This window comes from Sorex araneus, chromosome 3, assembly GCF_027595985.1.
Source record: "Sorex araneus isolate mSorAra2 chromosome 3, mSorAra2.pri, whole genome shotgun sequence".
NCBI classification, from domain to species: domain Eukaryota; kingdom Metazoa; phylum Chordata; class Mammalia; order Eulipotyphla; family Soricidae; genus Sorex; species Sorex araneus.
Window position 1 is genome coordinate 87,257,464 of NC_073304.1, and position 19,667 is coordinate 87,277,130.

A 19,667-nucleotide genomic window follows, 5' to 3' on the forward strand; every position below is an offset into this window, starting at 1 on the left:
TTTTTGGGTCACACCCAGAGATGCTCAGGGGTTACTCCTGGCTCTGCACTCAGGAACTACTGGCGGTGCTTGGGGGACTATATTGGATGCTGGGGATCGAACCCGGGTTGGCTGCGTGCAAGGCGAATGCCCTACCTGCTGTACTATTGCTCCCACCCCAGTGTTTGATTTCTGAACCTGCTTTTGTACCTCAATACTTGGTGTCACATTAGCATTTCTAGGGTGATGGGGGTTGCAAGTGGAGAGTGTTTAAGAAGCCCTGATTGGTACAGGAGGGTCAGCTGGCCTTACTGCAGAGGACTCTGTCTCCGCCATGCACCCTAAATCCTCCCCCAGAGCTCCCCAACATCCCAACCTCCTCAGGCTTCTCATTCCCTGGGGGGCCACACAGTTCCATCTGGTACTGATGAGATCGTTCTGCAAGCTGGGCACAACGGCTGCGGGCCAGAGGCCCCAAAGGCTTCTCAGCAGCACCCACAGCCCTCTCACTTGCCTGTCCCACCTATTCCCAGCCTGCCCTGCGCCCTGTGCCTCCGTCTCCCTGCCTTGCCTGTCCCCTCTTAACCCACGGAGCTGTGGCACTGGTGCCCAAGCTGCCCTCTGGCGGCTCAGATGGTCACTGCAGCCTGTCTGGCCCCAAGGTCCTCCTGGGCCCAGCCCCGCCTCTCCCCAGCCCTCTCCCCTCCTTCAGAGAAGACGCCCCAGTGTGGTGGCAGCAGGGGCAGTGAGTGTGGGCATTAGCTTTTGAGTACAGGCCAGCAGGGACCCCCCTGAGCAGGAGATGCTGCCGGGAGTTGCTGAAGCCGGACAACAGACCCCTACCTGCGAAGGCTTGATTGGGGGACAGGCAGGCTCAAGAGCTGCTGGGAGAATTGTTTTTTTGGGAGACTGGAAGGGCTTGGGCCATACACGGAGGTGCTCGGGGCTTATTCCTGGCTCTGTACTCAGGGATCACTTCTGGTGGGGCTTGGGGGACCATCTGGGGTGCGGGTGAAGACAAGTACCATACCCTCTGTACCAGCTCTCTGGCCCAGGGAGGTGCTTGGTCAGCCAGGTAGCTGCTCCCTCACCTGCAGCTCCCTCCCCTCTGCTCATTCCTCTGTGGGACCCGGGGCCACTGTGCTTAAATGTTCAGCACAGGGTGGGGAAGAGCTCCACTCTGCCCCCGAGACAGGGGGTATGCCACCCCTCCACCCGGCCTCCCAGCCTCAAGGTCACATCCTGAGAGAGGGCAGGGGCTGCCCTGTGTGTGCTGGGAGGGGGGTGGGGGGTGGCTCAGCCATTTTCTCCCCAGGAACGCAGGGCATTCAGGAGCCCCCCGAAATCCTGGTGCCCCTGCAACACTCTGAACTTCCCGCACATCCTCTTGGGGTGCAGAGATGTGGGGACCGAGTGCACAGGCCAACACCATCTTATAGCCAATTCCCTCCCCGCCTCCGCCCCCTAGCTTCAGACCCCTGGAGGAGCGCGCCCTCTAGTGGCAGGGATTCAGTATAGCCTGGGCTCCGGACTTGGGCAGGCCTGGTGTTTGGCACAGGCGGTGGTGAAACCATCCACTTCTCAAGCTGACTTCTGCAGCTTCATCCCTTCCGCAGCCGCTGCTGCTTCTGCTCCCAGGTGACCCCAGCGTTGCTGGCCCAGGAGCCTCAGAGCACCAGCCACCTCCTGGGATTCCAGCCAGCCCAAGGCTGCCCTTAGCTGCCCTCCAGCTGCTGCACCCTGGCCAGGACCACAGGCAGACAGGTGCCCACCTCACTTCTGTGGTCACTCGTTGTGAGCTGACAGGACGGTGACCAGCTGACAGCTGTGTCCCTGCCTGCTGCAGAGGCCTGAGAAGATGAAGCCTCCCCCCACGGGATGCTGTGAGTGGCATGGCCGTGCTCCCGCTGTGAGAATGTGGGAATGTGAGTTGCAAGAGCTCCCTGATGCTCTGTCCGCCTTTCTGCTCCCCCTGGCGGTCCTAGTCCTGCCACTTTTTTGTGTTGAGGCCTGAGCATCCTCCGGGGGCCACTCCCTGACCTGTCTGGGCCCGCAGTTCAGAGAGTGTTTAGGCTTCTCCCACCTGGGAGGACATAGGAAGAATCGGGAGTCACAGGGATGGCATACAGACTGGTCACACCCATCTAAGGTGCAGAACCCACTGTGAAAAGGCAGTCACTTGAGAACCAGACTCAGTGGGAGAAAGGGAATTATTTCCCCCAGATAGTTTATTGATCAGTAGATGGCGTGTTTGACACTGCTAGACAAGATTACAAAAAAAAATAGAAGCATGGTGTATTAACTGCAGTGGCCAGCTGACATGTAACTTGATATACTTTTTTTTTTTAAGTTCCTTTTTGTTTGGGGGCCACACTCAGTGGTGCTCAGGGGCTATTCCCAGCACAGTGCTCCAAGCGGCCTATGGAGTGCCAGGGATGGAACCCGGGGCTTCCACATGCCAAGCACACGCTCCAGCCCTTTGAGCTTTCTCCCTGACAGGGATCTTGGTACACTCTGAAACAAGGCTTGCATTCAGCTGAACAGACTCAGGTTTTGTTTTTTTCCCCCTCTAAGAATGTTGTTCTTCTGTCCCATCCCACAGAGAAAGTAAAAATGTCAGTTCATGCTTTTCTTGGATTCGGTTAGTCTAGGCTGTTCATTTCTCTGGGGATAAAGAAGGTGGCACACTACAGAGAGAAAGGCCCAGGTGGTGGCTGCACCCTCCTTCCCCCCGGGCAGCCCCTCACTGCCCTGGCCACAGCGCCAGTTTGAGGACACAATTCCTCTTGAGGAAGGGCCCAGAGCCCAAAGTCCAGAAGATAACGCTGCAGAGACCAATGTGGAATGTGCAGCTCTGCCCGCTGGGAGTGGGCCGGCCCCCGGGGTACAGTGCCACAAACCCACGCTCCCCGCTGGGCTGAGCTGGAGGGTCTGGCACCTACAGAGTGGGGAGTCCCGGCAGGACCTGGAGTCCTCATCAGGAGCGCACCCAACAGAAGCTGACTGGAGGAGCAGGAAATTTTCACTCCCTCTCCCAGTTCAACTGCAGAAGCTGACGCTACAGAAAGCCATGTGCTGTGAAGAAAATCATCTCAAGCCTCAGAACTGTGATTGCCGAGTTTCCTGCTTCAGCTTGACCTGCCAGCACACTCAGCCTCTGCCCATCTGGGAAGGGTGCACTGAATGTTGGGGTGGTGTGGGCAAGGCAATGTGGCCAAGCTGAACGGATGCAGGAGAGCTAGGATCTTCCACCGCAGGCTGCAGGGGTGAGGGGGCAGGAACAGGTGCTTTGGCCCCGGATTCAGACTCTGGATGGGCCCAGGAAGCTCTGGGTCCCCAGTGGCCCCCGTCCCAGTTGTTCTCCAGGCCTTTCTTTTCTTTTCTTTTTTTTTTTTTTTGGTTTTTGGGTCACACCTGGCGATGCACAGGGGTTACTCCTGGCTCTGCACTCAGGAATTACTCCTGGCGGTGCTCAGGGGACCATATGGGATGCTGGGATTTGAACCCGGGTTGGCCGCGTGCAAGGCAAACGCCCTACCCGCTATGCTATCACCCCAGCCCATCTCCAGGCCTTTCTTTTCTTTCCAACTTTTCATGTCAAATGACTTCATGTCGTGAGAGAGAGATATGAAGAAAAATGGACATGAGGTTTCCTTTTCCTTCCCAGGAGATACCCCGGGGCCCAGTGGGGTTAGGATTTTGGCTGCCAGCGACTCCCCAGGGATGGGGGTGAGCCCAGGGCCTAAGCCATTCCTGCAAGTCAGAAACCCTCAACCTGCTGCTCCTCTAAAAATTCCTCAAGGTCCTAAATGGACAAAACCTGACTGACCAGGTCATCATCTGAACACAGGAGCACGTGTTAGAGGACACACACACCTGTCACATATATATTTGTTTGTGTTTCATCTTTCTATCGGGTAACTGATGAATTACAAGCTGTGATAACTCTAATGGGAAATCAGCTGGCCCTGGTGTGTCTCGCCCCTGCCTGACCATCTCTTCTCTCTCACGCTGTCACGCAGGCACCACGGGGCACAGCCACCTGCTTGTTACAGAGCTGCAATCAGACACATCTTTTTCTGTGTCTAATGAATTCAAAAGTGCTCGTGAAGATTAAAAAAAATCCCATAGTATGCATTTATTCTTTTAAAGCTTGATTATTGAGAAAGCGCAGGACTGTGAAGTGGGTGCGGGTTGAAGAATGTTCCCGAGTTTTTCCCCTTGTTGCTGCCCCAGGACAAAAGTGTGGGTTTGTGTAAGGCTCAGAGGGGGCCCGGGTCGCATTTGCGTCAATGAGGAGAGGAGAGAGAAGGCACCTGTGCCCCACGAAGGCACCTCCTAAGTACATGGGTGTTGGTGAGCCACCGCTGACACAGGCCTGCAGGGGGCCCGTGGGAGGGAACAGTCCAGAGCCAGGGTCCATGCGTGCCTGCATGGTGCACGGCCACGGTGGGCACCAGAGTTTTTTGAAAGAAAGGCTTCTGATCTCAGATTTCACTCTGTTTCTGAGTAAAGGCTCTCGGCCTGTAAGGAAATGACAGTGGGCAAAATAAAAATCACCTGCCCTCCCCGCCCCTTCCCCAACTCCATAAAAGGGGGAAAAAAAAAAAAGAAAAACAGATCAAAAACCAGTGTTTAGGTGAGTAGACATATTTCTTCTCCCTGACAGCCCTGGGCAGCATTTGCTCCTGTGTCCCTGGGCAAGGGGACACACCTGTAACCAGAGACATTGCTGCTAGCCACGGAGAGCACGGGTGTGGGGGCATCCCCTCTCCCCGGGTGGGGTTCAGTTCTAGAAACAGACTCCACTGCGCAGACATCGTCCAGGACCGCCAGACCAGAGTGGAATGCAGAATCTTGACGGCAATCCAATGCAGCATCTTCCCAGGCATGGATGAGTGCAGATGAGGGCTCCAAACACCTGCTCAGAAGCTGCTGTGCTGGGGACTGGAGGGGGGGGGCGGTGTGGGCAGGAGGGGGACAGAGCTGGTGGGGGGTGTGCACAGACCGGACGGGGGTTCCTTTCACACCTGCAGGTGCCGAAGACAGTGTGGAGAGAATAGAAGACCACTCCCTCTGCCCCCGCCCCCCAACAAACATGAAGCTGGCAGAAAGATTGTCTCTGCTCCTTCCCGTGTCTTTGAGGGACAGATGGGGCTACAGACAGGCTGCCTGTGGCCCCCAGCACCCCCTTAGCCTCTGAGACGCCCCCTCTGTCTCTCCAGTTTCTCTTTGGACAACTGCTCTTTCTCCTCAGCTCTTCCATCTTCTTCACCCCCTCCCCACGAGAGACTTGAATGGAAACTCAGGGAACTGTCGGGGTGAGAGGACCCCGTGTCTAGTGTTCGGTGTCTGCCCTCCCCATTCTGTGAACAGGGAAACCGAGGCACGAAGCAGCAGTGCCTGGCCCGAGGTCGTTCAGGGCAGAATCCGTGGCAGAGCGGCCTCGGGGCCCAGGTTCCCCACCCCCCAATCCCACCCACGCCGCCTCCCGCCCCCTCAGTCGGCCTTGGGCAGGGACTTCCTGTGGGAGGGGGGCACGAGGTGCGGGGGCAGGCTGTTGGGCAGCTCGTAGCCGTCCAGCTTGATCTTGATGAGGTGCTTGGCCAGCGCGAACTCCTCCTCGTCGAGCATGCCGTCCGCGTCGCAGTCGGCCAGCTTCCAGATCTTGCCCAGCACGCTGTTGGGCAGCTTGGAGGTGACCATTTCCTTCTTGGCATTGACCCCCGAGATCTTGCCGTTGACCGGGGACAGGGTGTAGAAGAGCTCGTCGTAGACCGGCTTGTCCTTGGCCACCACCCACTCCTCCTCGTCGGCGCCCTCCTTGGCGCCCTCGCCGTAGCCCTGGTTGAAGGGGCCCTCGGCCGTGCCGTCAAAGGCGCCGCCCTGCACCAGCTGCGTGGGCATGTTGGTCTCCTCCTGGCTGATGAGGTTCATGAGGGAGGAGATCTTGTTGGTCAGCATGTGGTCCACGGCCTCGATGAGCTTGGGCTTCAGCGAGTGGAATTTGGTGAAGTCGTAGTTCTCCAGCTGCTCCTGCAGGGGGACACACATATCTCAGCAGGGGACAAGCATGGGACAGAAGCTGTGTCTGGCTGAATAATGAAGGAAGTTGCTTTTGGGGTTTTTTTTGGGGGGAGGGGAACGACTAAGGGGCTTGGGGCCACACCTGGTGGTGCTCATGGCTGACTCCTGGTTCTGTGCTCAGGGATCACTCTTGGCAATACTTGGGGGAACATTTGGGGGACCATATGGGATGCCTGGAACTGAACCCAGGTCAGCAGCATGTAATACAAGCACCCTGCCCACTGCGCCGTCACTCTGGCCCCAGTTATATATATATATAACTGATATATATATATATATATATATATATATAAAATATATATATATATATTTTTAATCAGCTAAACATTCTAGTTACAGGAGTCAGAGCAATAGTACAGCAGGTAGGGTGTTTGCCTTGTGCTCGGTGGATCCAGATTAGATCCCTGGCACCCCATATAAGGCTCCCTGAGCCCACCAGGAGTGAGTGCAGAGCCAGGAGGAAGCCCTGAACACAGCCGGGTGACCCCTAAGACAAAAACAGAAATTGTAGTTTAGGACAGTGTTTGCCACGCGCCCCTCCATGGCCCCCCCAGGATAGTCCAAGGGGGCCACAGGTGAAAATCATGTAAACAGGGGCTACAACATGTGAGCAGCGGGAAACTGGTGTAGGATGGGGGTGAGGGGAGAACCACAGGAAGGAAACAAGGTCAGAAAGAGGTCATGGAGGGGAAAGGCTGAGGAACGCTGGGTCAGGATTCGAGTAAGTGGTGAGGGGACTCTCACTGGGGCCAGCAGGCTGGGCCACCCAGGCTGGCCAGGCCCCAGCTCTAGGCCTGTCGGTGGGTGAGCAACAGATCCCAGCTCTGGGGGTTCCCTAGGAGACATTGAAACTGGCCAAGAGAGGAGCTGCCGAGGTAGAGGCTCCAGGGGTGCCCTTAGAAACTGCTCACCCCTTCTGGTACTCGTCTACTCATCTGTCTGCCCGGCTACCCACCCACTCACCCATCTATTCACATGCACCCACCCACCTGTTATCCATCCGACCATGCTTTTTGTTGTTGTTGTTGTTGTGGGGGGGGTGGGAGGGGTGGGATGCACAGTGCTGAGAATTGAATCAGGGTTCCCACATGGAAAAGAAGAATTCCAATCCTCTGAGCTGTCTCCCTGGTTCTCCCGACCCACCCTTTACCCATCCATCCACAGTTCTTTTCAGGGTTGGGGATGTGGCTCAAGACTATTCTGTGGTGCGTGCGTGTGTGTGTGTGTGTGTGTGTGTGTGTGTGTGTGTGTGTGTGTGGTCCTGAGTCAGAGCACCGTGGGCCCCTTAGTAGTCCCAGGTGTGACCCTCTGAGAACCACTGGACATGCCCCCAAACAATGAAAACCAATGCATGTCATTTTTCTAAATATTGATTCTTATACAACTTTGTTCTTTCTCTCCTTTCTTTTTGTTTTTGTTTTTGGGTCACACCTGGTGATGCACAGGGGTTACTCCTGGCTCTGCACTCAGGAATTACTTCTGGCGGTGCTCGGAGGACCATATGGGATGCTGGGAACCGAACCCAGGTCAGCCATGTGCAAGGCAAATGCCCTACCCGCTGTGCTATCACTCCAGCACCCTCTCCTTTCTTTAAACAGTTTTTTGTTTTGGGTTTTTGTTTGGGTTTTTGTTTAGGGTTTTTGTTTTTGTTTTGTATACTCAGCAATGCTTCAGGGTAACTGTGCTCAGGGGTTACTCCTGGCAGTGTTTGGGGGACCACGTGGTGCTGGGGATAGAATCTTGGTCTCCCACATTCAAGGCCTAGATTCAGTCCACTGAGTGTCTCTCCGGCCCTCTGGCCCTGCCAATAGCCACGTGCCCTGGAGACTGGCCATTCTTCCTGTGCCCATCCGCGGAGCTGGGGGCCAGCCTGTTTCACCCAGGGAAGCCTCACTGGACTCGGGGATATGCTTGCTCTTTGGAGATGGAGCCTGTTAGCTGGTGGAGGGGACACAGGCCACCTCCTCCCCTCGAAGGCTCTGCTTCTCGGGCTCCCTGTGCTGCTGGGCTGGTGGCAGCTTCTCAAGCACCTTCCACTCTGCAAGACCCGCCGCCTCGTGACCAACCTGGGTCCCTGTGGGCCAGCCCGCATCAGTGCCCCAGAGGGTGGCCAACATGGGCTCCTGCTGCCCACACGGCGGTCAGCCCAGGGGACAGAGTGGGCCAGCTGAGGCCAGAGGGCAGCCGCCGACACAGAAATCACGCACAAATCAACATGACTGGGCTCCTCCCCGGTGTCTTCCGAATAAGCCCGAGAGCTCGGCACACAGAGCCCCTTGTGTCCAATGAGAAGGAGGCCGAGGCCGCCCAGATGTTCCACCCACCCCGGGGCTGGATTCTTCAGCAGCCCTCTGAAAGCTGGCAAGGCCAGAGCCCTGACTTTGCAGGGGTGGGATGAAAGCAGCGAATGAAGCTCTTATGGGAGAAGATCAGTCCTGCCAGGGGCTGGAGGGGTAGTGCAGTGGGCGAGGCACTTGCTTTGCATGTGGCTGACTCGGGTTTGATTCCCAGCACCCCATAGGGTCCCCCAAGCCTGCCAGGAGTGACCCCCCTGAGTACAGAGCCAGGACTAACTCCTGAGCACCATCAGGTGTGGCCCCCCAAAGCAAAACAGAGCAACAAAACAAAACAAAAAGAAGGAAGCAGTCCTATGGGGTCACATCCTGGGGTATCCCCCACCCCCAAGTCTGACCAGGAGGCTGGGGTTCGAGGCAAACCATATCCAGCTCTGCTCTCCCCAGGGTATCTCCAAAGCAAACATCTTGTGCTGGAACTGTGGCCTCCTGATTTTCAGGGACGCTCTGGGGGGGTCTCGGTCTCCTTTGTCACTGCCCCCTCGCCCCAGCACGGGTTTGTTTATTTGTTTGTGCGACATCCAGAGGCATTTCAGGAATCACTCCTGGCTCTGTGCTCAGGGATCACTCCTGTCAGTGCTCAGGTGTCGGGATGTTGGGACTCGGACCTGGGTCAGCAGGGTGCAAGGCAAGCGCCCTGCCCACAGGGTCATTGCTCTGTGGGGGCACAGTGTGTTGCGGTGATGCAGTCACACTGGGTAAGAAGAATCATGTCGACAACTGAGTCCATCAAGCCCTCAGGCCCAGGTCCAGAATCTGCTTCTCCCAAAAGGTAAAGTTCTCTCCCATCCCATCTCCAAGTGCTTGCCCTTGTCCACTCACTCCCAGCATGCCGAGTGTTTTCCAGACCTGAGAGCGGCTTCGCACACAGGCTGGCTGTGCTGCTCCCTGCTGTTGGGGGCTGGGGGCCGCACCCTCCCATCTGCGGTGATGCCCTCTTCCTTCTGCCAGATGGATGTGTGGATGTAGGAAAGCAGGCCCCCTCCAGTGGCTTTACGGGCAGTGCCCGGCCAAGAAACCTTTGTTGGACAAAGAGCGGTCAGGAGCAACTCCATCATGCCTGGTTCCTGCTCCAAGTCCTGTTTTACTTAAACCTTTTTGTTTTTCTTAAAACCCCCGCTTCTCCCCCCGATGACCTGTGAGGGAAGGTAATTTGGGCTGAAAACTCAGCCTTGGCAAATAGTTTCATAACCGCTATTCACTGTCTATAGAAGCCACCCAGCTACAAGCAGAGTGGGTAGCTGCCAGAATGTTCTGAAAACATGTCTAGATTACCTATCTGTAACTACTTGTTTGTACTATTTGAAAGTATGTTTTCCTCTGAATCATGAAACTTACATTTTTACTCATGCTTTTGTTAAAATTTGTACGTGGGTTGGGATGTAAGCACGGACTATAAAATTTGCGGCTTTGCCCTTGTCCGGGGTCTTGCTTGGGCCTGCGTGCCTAGAAGCTTGACCCCAGCTAGCTGGCTAATAAACTGCGCTTGTTTATTACATTACTGGCTGAGCTCTTTGTGTGGATTCGGAGGGGGAAAATATCGACACCGGACCCTAACACCTTCAGAACAGACTTGGCTTATCGCCCCAGCTAAGAGCCACCCCAGCCAGTTGGTTCACAAGAGCACAAGGAGGTCAGACTTAAAACGGGTATGAATGAGGGGTTGGAGACATGGCACAGAAAAGCTGAGGGTTGCTTCACATGTGGGAACCCCCGGTTTGATCCTGGCACCACAGTGTCTCTTGAGCACCACCAGGCATGGCCCTCCAAAACAAAACAATGAAAAAAGAAAGAGAAAAGATAAGAAACTAGGGGCTGGAGCAATAGCACAGTGGGTAAGGTGTTTGCCTTGCACACGCCGACCCGGGTTTGATTCCCAGCATCCCATATGGTCCCCTGAGCACCACGAGTGCAAAGCCAGGAGTAAACCCTGAGCATTTCTGGGTGTTACCCAAAAAGAAAAAAAACAAAAAACTAAAACATTAGGGGCTGGAGTACAGTGGGTAAGGCATTTACCTTGCATGCAGCCGACCCGGGTTTGAGCCCCAGCACCTCTTATGGTCCCTTGAGTACCACTAAGGAGTGATTCCTGAGTGCAGAGCCGGGAGTAACCCCTGAGCATCATCAGGTATCAGGTGTGTACCCCCCCAAAAAAAAACAAAAACAACCCCCCCATCAGAGTTGGCATGGGGGGCACTGCTGGCATGACCTGAGAAATGCACAGACCCTCATAAACTCATCTCAGAGCTGACAGCCCTGCCCTGGCCCAGACATGGTCTCTGTGTGGATGAATGTGCTGGAGAGGGGGACCCTGCCCCGAGGGAACCTCCCCCAGCCCTATCCCACAAGCCTTCCTAGGGGACCGCTAAGGAGCCAGCGGGCTCTAGCCTTGCCTGAGCGCCGGGTTGTGGGGTCAGGGCTCAGCACCTCCCCTGGACGAACTTCTTCCTGCCTCTGAGGCTGAGCCCTGGTGGCCGGCTCTGAGAATTGAACCTGGTTCGGCCACGTGCAAGGCAGACACCCTACTGGCTGTACTATCACTCCGGCCCCTCTATGATGCATTTATTCTGAGTTTGTAATTTTTTTTTTTTTTTAAGCATATACCCGGGCTGGAGCGATAGCACAGTGATTGAGCGTTTGCCTTTCACGCGGCCAACGCGTGTTTGATTCCTCCGCCCCTCTCGGAGAGCCTGGCAAGCTACCGAGTATGAAGCCTGCACAGCAGAGCCTGGCAAGCTACCTGTGCATATTGGATATGCCAAAAACAGTAACAATAAGTCTCTCAATGAGAGACGTTACTGGTGCCCGCTCGAGCAAATCGATGAGCAATGGGATGAGAGTGACAGTGACAGCGTATACCCAGGGGGACCATATGGGGTGCTGTGGATCAAACCTGGGCTGGCTACATTCGAGTCAAATGCCCTCCCCACTGCACTATTGCTCCAGTCTCTGCTCAGCTGATTTTTTTTCTTACAAGCTTTGTTTGTTGAACCGTGTCCTCTTATTGCGGACATGCTGGTACAGGGGGGCATTTCTGCTCTCCACTCATGGGAGCCTGGTTCCAGGGGTCCCCATGGAGAGGGGCACACATCCTCCTCTTGGCCAGGGCAGCGGCGCCCACCCCCCGCCCCGGGCCAGTGCCTGCTGGGCTCCCAGTACCTGCATGGTCTTGACCTCGGGAAAGTCGCCTGCGGAGATGTGGTACTCGCGCTGCAGCTGGACGTAGATTTCCGGCAGCCTGCTGATGAGCTCCCGCTTCTTGTTCTCCTTCCCAAACATACTCGGCATCTCCTTCTTCAGGTAGCTGATGATGTAGGCATGCACCTGGGGGCACACAGATGCCAGGGAGGATGAGGTGCCCCATGCTGATGGCGGTAGGGACATCTCCCAACCAGCCAGGAGCAGCCCAGGTTTAGGACCACGGTCCTTGGGACAGGGGGTCCAGGGGCTGGGAGAGATGGGGCCATGCCCCAGGCAGGCATGGTGGGCACCACTCAATGAAGCTGAGGTCTGGGGTGGGGACCCAGTGCCCCCCAAGCACAGATGACCCCACAAAGAGGCAGGGAGGGGGAACAGACAGAAGATCCACAAAGAGCATTTACTAAAGTGCCCTTCAGGTGCTGGAAGGATTGGACGAGGAGGGGAGGGTGGAAGGATGGAGTGAGGAGGGGGGGTTGGAAGGATAGGGTGAGGAAGGGGGATCGGAAGGATGGGGCGAGGAGAGAGGTTGGAAGGATGGGGTGAGGTAGTGGTCAGGGAGGTTGTTGCCCTGAGAGTAACTGGGGGTATTTTCTACTTTGCTTTTTTTTTTTTTCTTTTTGGATCACACCTGGCGATGCACAGGGGTTACTTCTGGCAGTGCTCAGGTGACTATATGGGATGCTGGGAATTGAACCTGGATCAGCTACGTGCAAGGCAAATGTCCTACCCGCTGTGCTATCATTCCAGCCCCTGTATTTTCTATTTGTTTAAAGAAGGTAGAGTATCAAGAGAGTAACTAGTAAGATATTTTTCTATTCTTTTTTTCTTTTCCCTTCACCTCCTGTATAGCTCAAAGATGGAGGAGGAGCTTGGGTTGCACTGGCTCTGCTTTAAAACACGGCTTTCTGGGGGCTGGAGTGATAGCACAGCAGGTAGGGCGTTTGCCTTGCACGTGGCCGACCCGGGTTCAATTCCCAGCATCCCATATGGTCCCCTGAGCACCACCAGGGGTAATTCCTGAGTGCAGAACCAGGAGTAACCCCTGTGCATCGCCAGGTGTGACCCAAAAATAAGCAATAAACAAATAAATAAATAAAACACGGCTTTCTGGTTTAAAACAAATTTTTTTAAGATTTTTTTTTCTAAACGGGAGCAGTAGGACAAATGCATCTGGGGTTCTCTGTACTGGGAGGTGACAGGTGATCCTGGAAGCTTGTGTCCGCTGTGGGCAGGACCTCCCCATCGGCCCAGGGGCAGCTGAGACTCAGGGTCTCTGCAGGTGTTGCCCATCGTTCCCACAATCTCTGGACAAGGAGCCCCAGTGCAAGGAGCCCAGGACTGGGCCTGTCTCTCAAACGTGGCAGGTCCTGCTGGAGGGCTCTGCCCACAGCGTCACCGCCTCCCCAAACAGTGTCCCAATGTTAAGAAACACTCCTTCCCGGAGTTCTCTGCGGCTGGAGCCCTGCGCAGGGCCATGTGGGACTCAGGACAACAACTGACATCAGAGCGGATGGAAAACAGAGAGGTGATTACTGAGAGAAAATGAGAGTGCAGCGGTGGGAAACGCTATTACAGGAAACAGGCTTCTCCCGGAACCTCGTGGAAGAATGGAAATTAAATCAAGAGGGTGCGCAGGCAGGAGGCTGCCCCGGCGGGGCCCCAGCCCAGGGTGAGCACCCGGAGGGGAAGACGCAGTGAGGACAACTGAAATACTCCCACGGCCCTGAGTGAGCAAGGGAGCCTTTCCACTGCATTCCTGAGGGTGGGCGTGGAGAGAAGGGTGGGGGAACAGGAGAAGGGCCCTGAAGGCAGGACACACTCACTGGGGAGGGGGAATCAGTCGCTCGCTGGAGTCATCACCCCAGAATCTGCAGGTGTCTCTGTCTCTGGTGCTCAGCTGACAGTGTTCTGGGGCCACAGACGCTCACACCCCATCCTCAAGGGCTTTGTGTAAGGCCCCTGCTAGAGGCCAGGTCCCTGCAGGGTTCCCCGAGACCCTCACCTTGGGCAGGGGGTGCCTTGGCTTGATCAGAGACGGCCGAGTCACCACGCAGCTCCCAGCCCCCCAGGACTGGTCCCCCAGCCCGTGCCCGAGGGGTGTTCCTGGGCTGAACTGCGTGTGCTGGGCACTCCCACAGCTCCCCCCTCCCCAGGGGGCTCCTGCCCTCACCTCGGCCCTCACAGTGCTCAGGGCTGAGGACTGAGGACCCTGTGGGTGGAAGGGGGAGGTTCTATCAGCACTGGGCTCCTGTGAGCTCCCAGGCCTGTGCTGGGGCAGCTTGTGTCCCACGTCTCTGAGCAGCCACCTTGGCCCGCACTTCCTCAGGCCCCCAAAAACAGAGTGGCCGGGATGGGACTCCAGGCTTGGGGCCAGCCTCCCCGAAGGCTTCCAAGGCACCAGGTGAGTCCTGAGAACGGTGGCGAGGAAGCTAGACGGGGCTCCTCCAGCCTCCTCCAACTCCCGCTCCAGGAGGTTCCCGGGACCCCCCGCAAGCCCTGCGGAGGGGAGCAGGGTGGCACCCCGGCCGTGCGGTGCTGAACAGCCTGGCAGGCAGACGCCCACGCTGTGAAGTGTGCCCATGATGTGCTCAAGTGTGCTCTCACATTCAAGTGGGAGCTGCTGCTGGTTCCACACTGGCACCACGGGCCGCCGTGTGTGTGGGGGTGCGGGGAGGGGGGAATAAGGGGGTGTCACCCCCAGTGGTACTTGGAGGGACCATGCAGTGTTGGAGATCAAACCTGCATCCCACATGCAAAGCCGCACACTAGGGTCACTGGTCACCATTGAGCTATTTTTAAAAGCCCCCGTGGGGCTGGTCCTTTAAGGACTCATCACCAGCTGCTGTCAGATGGCACTCCACACTCCAGCGTAGAAACTCCAGCATTTCTACGGGTCCAGCCTCGCAAACGCACTAGGAAGCGGAGCTCAGCGCCTGAGCCGTGTCTAAGGAAGCACGCCTGCAGATGAAACTGACGTCCACAGAACCACAGTGACCTCACCTGCCCTCTCCTTGTCTTTCCCTAAATGTTAATTTCCCCTTTAACAAAAACCCAAACCAGAAACCAAATGGCGGTGTGTGTGTGGGAGGGGCGGGGTGGGAGTGGGAGAGCTGGGGGAACTCAGCAAAGCTCAGAGGCTGTTCCTCCTGGCAGGGCTCTGGGGACCATGTATGGTGCCGGGGACAGAACCAGGGTCAGCGGTGCCAAGCAGATGCCTTAATCCCAGTATTGTTTCTCCAGCCCCAGGCATAGCATTTTTTGTTTGGGGGCCACACCCGGCAGTGCTCCTGGCTCTGTGCTCAGGGATCACTCCCAGCAGTGATAAGGGACCATATGGGATGCCGGGATCAAACCCCGGTTTGGCCACATGCAAGGCAAGCTAGCTACCCACCATACTATTGCTCCAGCCCTATGCATAGCATTTTTACAAACTCAGCAAATAGCATCGCTTCGGCGACTCTGTGCCCATTTCAGCATCAACAAGTTCCCAAAGAGCCACAAAACTGCTGATGAGTTCAAGCGGCCAGCCAGCGCTCGAGGCTGGGGCCATTGTGCTGAGTTCTCTTTTTTTGCCCCCTGTGGCCGAGAGTCTGTTTCCTGTGCCCATGCTGGCACCGCGCTGGCACCAAAAAGTACAGGGTAGAAACAGCCGCACTTCCAATGTTCTCCTTCAACGTGAAGGAACAGGCCAGCGACGGTTCCTTGGCAGACAAGAGAGTCAGGCTGTTTTTCCTAGAAGTTAAGCTCAGCAAGTTGGCTGCCCCCTGCCCCCACCTCTACACAAGGACCAGCATTGTTTCTACTCAGAGCACAGAGTGGCATCTGTGCCTCCCCGAGCCCCGGCCACTGGCCCGTTTCAGAGGGGAGCAGGGATGTATGTTCCCATGATGCTCTGCGTGGCTGAGTGGCACGCTCATTACAGCCTTGAGTCGTGTTTTGTCTGGAGACCACAGAAAGGTCCACCTGTGAAAAATATCCACGGGCACTGAGAAGTAGCCCCCTCAAATCTCGAGACCCCCGGGGCTGGAGCGATAGTACTGTGGGTAGGTGCCTGTCTGTCCTCGGTTTGGTCCCCGCCATCCCATATGGTTCCCCCGAGCCCCATCAGGAGTGATTCCTGAGTGCAGAGCCAGAGTCAGCCTGAGCAGCTCTGGGTTCAGCGAGAGACAAAAAAAAAACCCCTTTATTCCCCCCGCCTCTCACTGGCCTCAAAGATCGGCCAGCTCTGGTCAAAGAGAAGGGTGGGGTGCTATGTTCTCGAGGGCTCAGGTCAGCGCTGCCAGCTGGAGAAGAGAGATACCACGTGCTGTTAGCAGGCACCATGCCCAGGCCAGGCAGGAGAGAGAAATCGTTTCAGGAGATCGGGAAGTGAGTGGTGCACTCACCGTGCCACACAGAACTGGGGCAAAAGGGGCCATGTTTCCAAAGGGAAATGGCCTGTGGCCAAAAGAGAGGTAAGGCGCCCTGACTCATGGGAGTACCTCTGGCTGCAGATCAGATGATCTGGGGGCAGGGGGAGGGAGCAAGAGCTGCAGTAGGGCATTGGAGCACTGAGCAAAGGGCTCCTGAGCACCAAGTATCTGAGTACTGTGTGCACTGAGCACTAAGCACTGAGCACTGGGAGCACTGGGATAAGAATTGAGCAGAGAATAAGAGTACACCCAGAATTACTAGTTTTTTGGTTTTTGTTTTTTGGTCTTTGGGTCACACCTGGCAATACTCAGGGGTTACTCATGGCTCTGCACTCAGGGATCACTCCTGGCAGTGCTCAGGGGACCCCATATGGGATGCTGAGGATCAAACTTGAGTTGGCTGCGTCCATGGCAAGTGCCTGACATTCGACTATTTCTCCAGCCCCTACATTGCACGTGGGCCATGCAGTAGGGAGTTTCTCCAGATTGTGAGGGGGTGAGTGAGGGAAGCCTTCCCTGCCTCCCCGGAGAGGCCCCTCAAAGCGCAGCACTCACACCCCAGTGGGCGTATGGGGTCTGTAACAGGGTGGGGTGGGTGTGGCCCCACCATCTCAGACAGGCTTCCCTGTCCTGGTCTGCAGGAGCTGAGCAAGCGTGGGCTGCAAGAGGCGGAGCGGGGTCCCGAGGGTCAGGCCTGCAGCAGGCGGGTGTGGGAGGGGTGGTTCTTTTTCTCCAGAAGGCGAGGGGAAGTGGGTTGGCCTGACTTCCTGGCCAGAGTGGCAGGGGATTTGGGGGCCCTGAGGGCTGCGGTCAGCTGGAGCGGAGGCTAGAGCAGGAGCAGGTAGTGCTGTCCTTCAGTCCTGGAGTTGTCACGAGTGGGTCAGGAGACCCTGCACACCAGCTAGCTGACCTGGTCCTTGTAAACTTGCTGTGAGGGAGTCAGGACAGACTTCAGCTCTGGCTCCTAAACTAGGCTGCAGGTCCGAGTACCTGAGGAATGACGGGTGCTCGTGGGGCATATGTATATGTTCGAGGTACTGACCGACACCCTCCACTCTGCCACCTCAGGAATTGCCTACACACTCACATGCACACACATGCAACCATGCACTCACATGGATACATACTCATGGACATACTCATATGGCACACATGTGCACATATGTGCACACAAGCACACTCACATATACACATGTACTCACACAAGCTCATACTTGCACTCACATAGACGCACATATGCACACCCACACTCCACACATAAACACACATGGGCACATATACATGCACACTTATACACACATGCACTCACATGGAAACACACACTCACATGGACACACACACACATACACACACACACACACATGCCCCTGTATGTGACAGGGCCGGGAGAGCCATGTGGGGCTCTTCTGGTTCTTCTGCTCCGGCTAGTGCTGGAGGCTGTCTCCCCCTCAGAGCACGGAACCACAAGCTGCATGGGCTCTAAAGAAAAGCTTTGTGAGAATTTTTTTTTTTTTTTTTTTTTTGCTTTTTGGGTCATACCTGGCAATGCTCAGGGGTCACTCCTGGCTCTGCAATCAGGAATTACCCGTGGCGGTGCTCAGGGGACCATATGGGATGCTGGGAATTGAATCTGGGTTGGCCACGTGCAAGGCAAACGCTCTACCCGCTGTGCTATCGCTCCAGCCCTGCTTTGTGAGACTTGTCGGGAGTCTCGTGCTTTCCGCTCCTCAGAGACATGACAGAGCCACGGCCTGTGCAGGGAGGTCCACAGACCACCCACTGGCACTCAATGCTCCAGGTTCAGCTCCCACTGGGGCAGTGAGAACAACAGCACCACCCAGACAGCCCCCAGCTGCGTCAAGCTCCCCAGGGCTCCTTGGGGTTCTGCGGTGTCAGGGAGCTTTATGCCTTAAGTGCTGGGGGTGACACCTGAGCTGGGGGTGACACTGGGCTCTCTGGCTCAGGCAGTCACAGTTCCGTGGTCCTATTGTATCAGCAGCTCCCGGTGAGCAGGCATGCGGGCCCCACTCTGAGCCCAGGGGCCATGCCACACAGGGCGCACAGTACGCTCCTCACACAAACTTCTCCCAGCACCCCGAGAGTGCCCTCATCGGCACCACGGCAGGGACCAGAAACAGGTGTGCACAGAAGCCATCCGGCCAAGACCACATTGTGAGAAGCCAGAATTCCAACAGGGGCCCTGATCTGGAGGCTCTTACTCTAGTGCCTCAGGCTTCCCCTGTCCCCCTAGTCAGGCCTCTGGCTCTCCCCACTCACCTTGGCCAGCCTGGCTCGCTTGATGAGGTCGTTGAGCTTCCGCACGGCCGCCTTCTGCGGGAGGCCCTGGATGTCCCTGAAGAGGTCCTGGGCCTCGGCCTCGAAGAGGCGGCGGTTGTCCGTGTTCTGCAGGGGCTGAGCCCAGAAGGAGCCGATGTAGACGCGCAGCACCTCGGGCGTGTTGATGACCTTACCCAGCGACCACATGAGGGCCCCGTACACGCGCATCAGCTGCTGTGTGTCCACCTGGTCGGCCTTGTTCAGCACCACTCGGATCTTGTCATCCTGACCCCGGAAGGCCTTGATGGCCTCCGAGAACTCGTCCGAGATGTCCAGCTTGTGGGCGTCGAAGAGCAGGATGATCCTGTCCACCCGCTCGGCGAACCACTGCAGGACCTGGCAGAAGTCATAGCCTGGGGGGAGAAACACCATCCTGAGTGTGTGACCTGAGATGTATTTCCAAGGGGACCCTGGAGTCAGGGCCAGCGGGGGGCTCCGGGGTAAGAACCACAGTCTCACAGAGGCAGACACGTCTTCTAGGGCTGAGCCACCCTGCCAGCCCCTCTCTATTGGTTTTTTTTTTTTTTTTTTTTTTGGTTTTTGGGACACACCCAGCGATGCACAGAGTTTACTCCTGACTCTATGCTCAGGAATCACTCCTGGTGGTACTCAGGGGACCATATGGGCATATGTGGTGCTGGGGAGCAAACCTGGCTTGGCTGTGTAGAAGGCAAGCCCCCCACCCACTGTACTATTTCTCTGGCCCCTCAGATGCACTTTTTTTTTTCCTTTTTGGGTCACCCCTGGCGATGCACAGGGGTTACTCCTGGCTCTGCATTCAGGAATTACTCCTGGTGGTTCTCAGGGTTCCTCATGAGGAATCTGAGGAAGGATGATGACAAGCTGCAGGACAGCGGGGCCTGGCTCAGGGCAGCGGGGGCTGGGAGCTGAGCCGAAGTCTAGCAGAGCGGGGTGGTTTTCTAGGCTCATGTCAGTCGAGGTCTTCAACCATTCTGTGACCAGCCTGATCTTCTGGGGAAAACCCTCTTCTGTTTAGACTGGCCAGAATTGGCTTCTGTGGTTTGCTACCCAAAACCAGGATTGGTAAATGATTTTTCCCACATTTGAGTGTTTCTTAATTGTGGGTGCTTCCTACCATCAAGATCTAAAACAGTACGTTGATCCCTCTAGCTATCAGTGCTGGGGTTTGGGCAGATTAGCCATGAGACAGACACACAGACACCCGTGCCTCCTCCTAATGCAACCTGGGTTGGGCGGTTGACCTTAATCACATGTGTTTCAACTTGACCTAAAATGCGGGTTCCTAGTAGCTAGTATTTGACTATCTTTTAAAAAA

At 56.2% G+C, this 19,667-nt stretch overlaps 1 protein-coding gene across 1 annotated transcript in view; it reads right to left on the reverse strand.

The window, feature by feature from the left end:
- Positions 1-2,190: 2,190 nt before the first annotated feature.
- The window catches only part of EHD4 (EH domain containing 4), an 81,894-nt gene continuing 64,417 nt past the window's right edge, over positions 2,191-19,667 (reverse strand). Inside the window, exons 4-6 of the mRNA XM_004609590.2 lie at positions 18,311-18,723; positions 11,580-11,744; positions 2,191-6,015 (exon numbers count right to left, since the gene is read on the reverse strand). Of these exons, the coding sequence (XP_004609647.1) occupies positions 5,479-6,015; positions 11,580-11,744; positions 18,311-18,723 (1,115 nt within the window). The 3' untranslated portion in view covers positions 2,191-5,478. The remainder of the gene's footprint in view (positions 6,016-11,579; positions 11,745-18,310; positions 18,724-19,667) is intronic.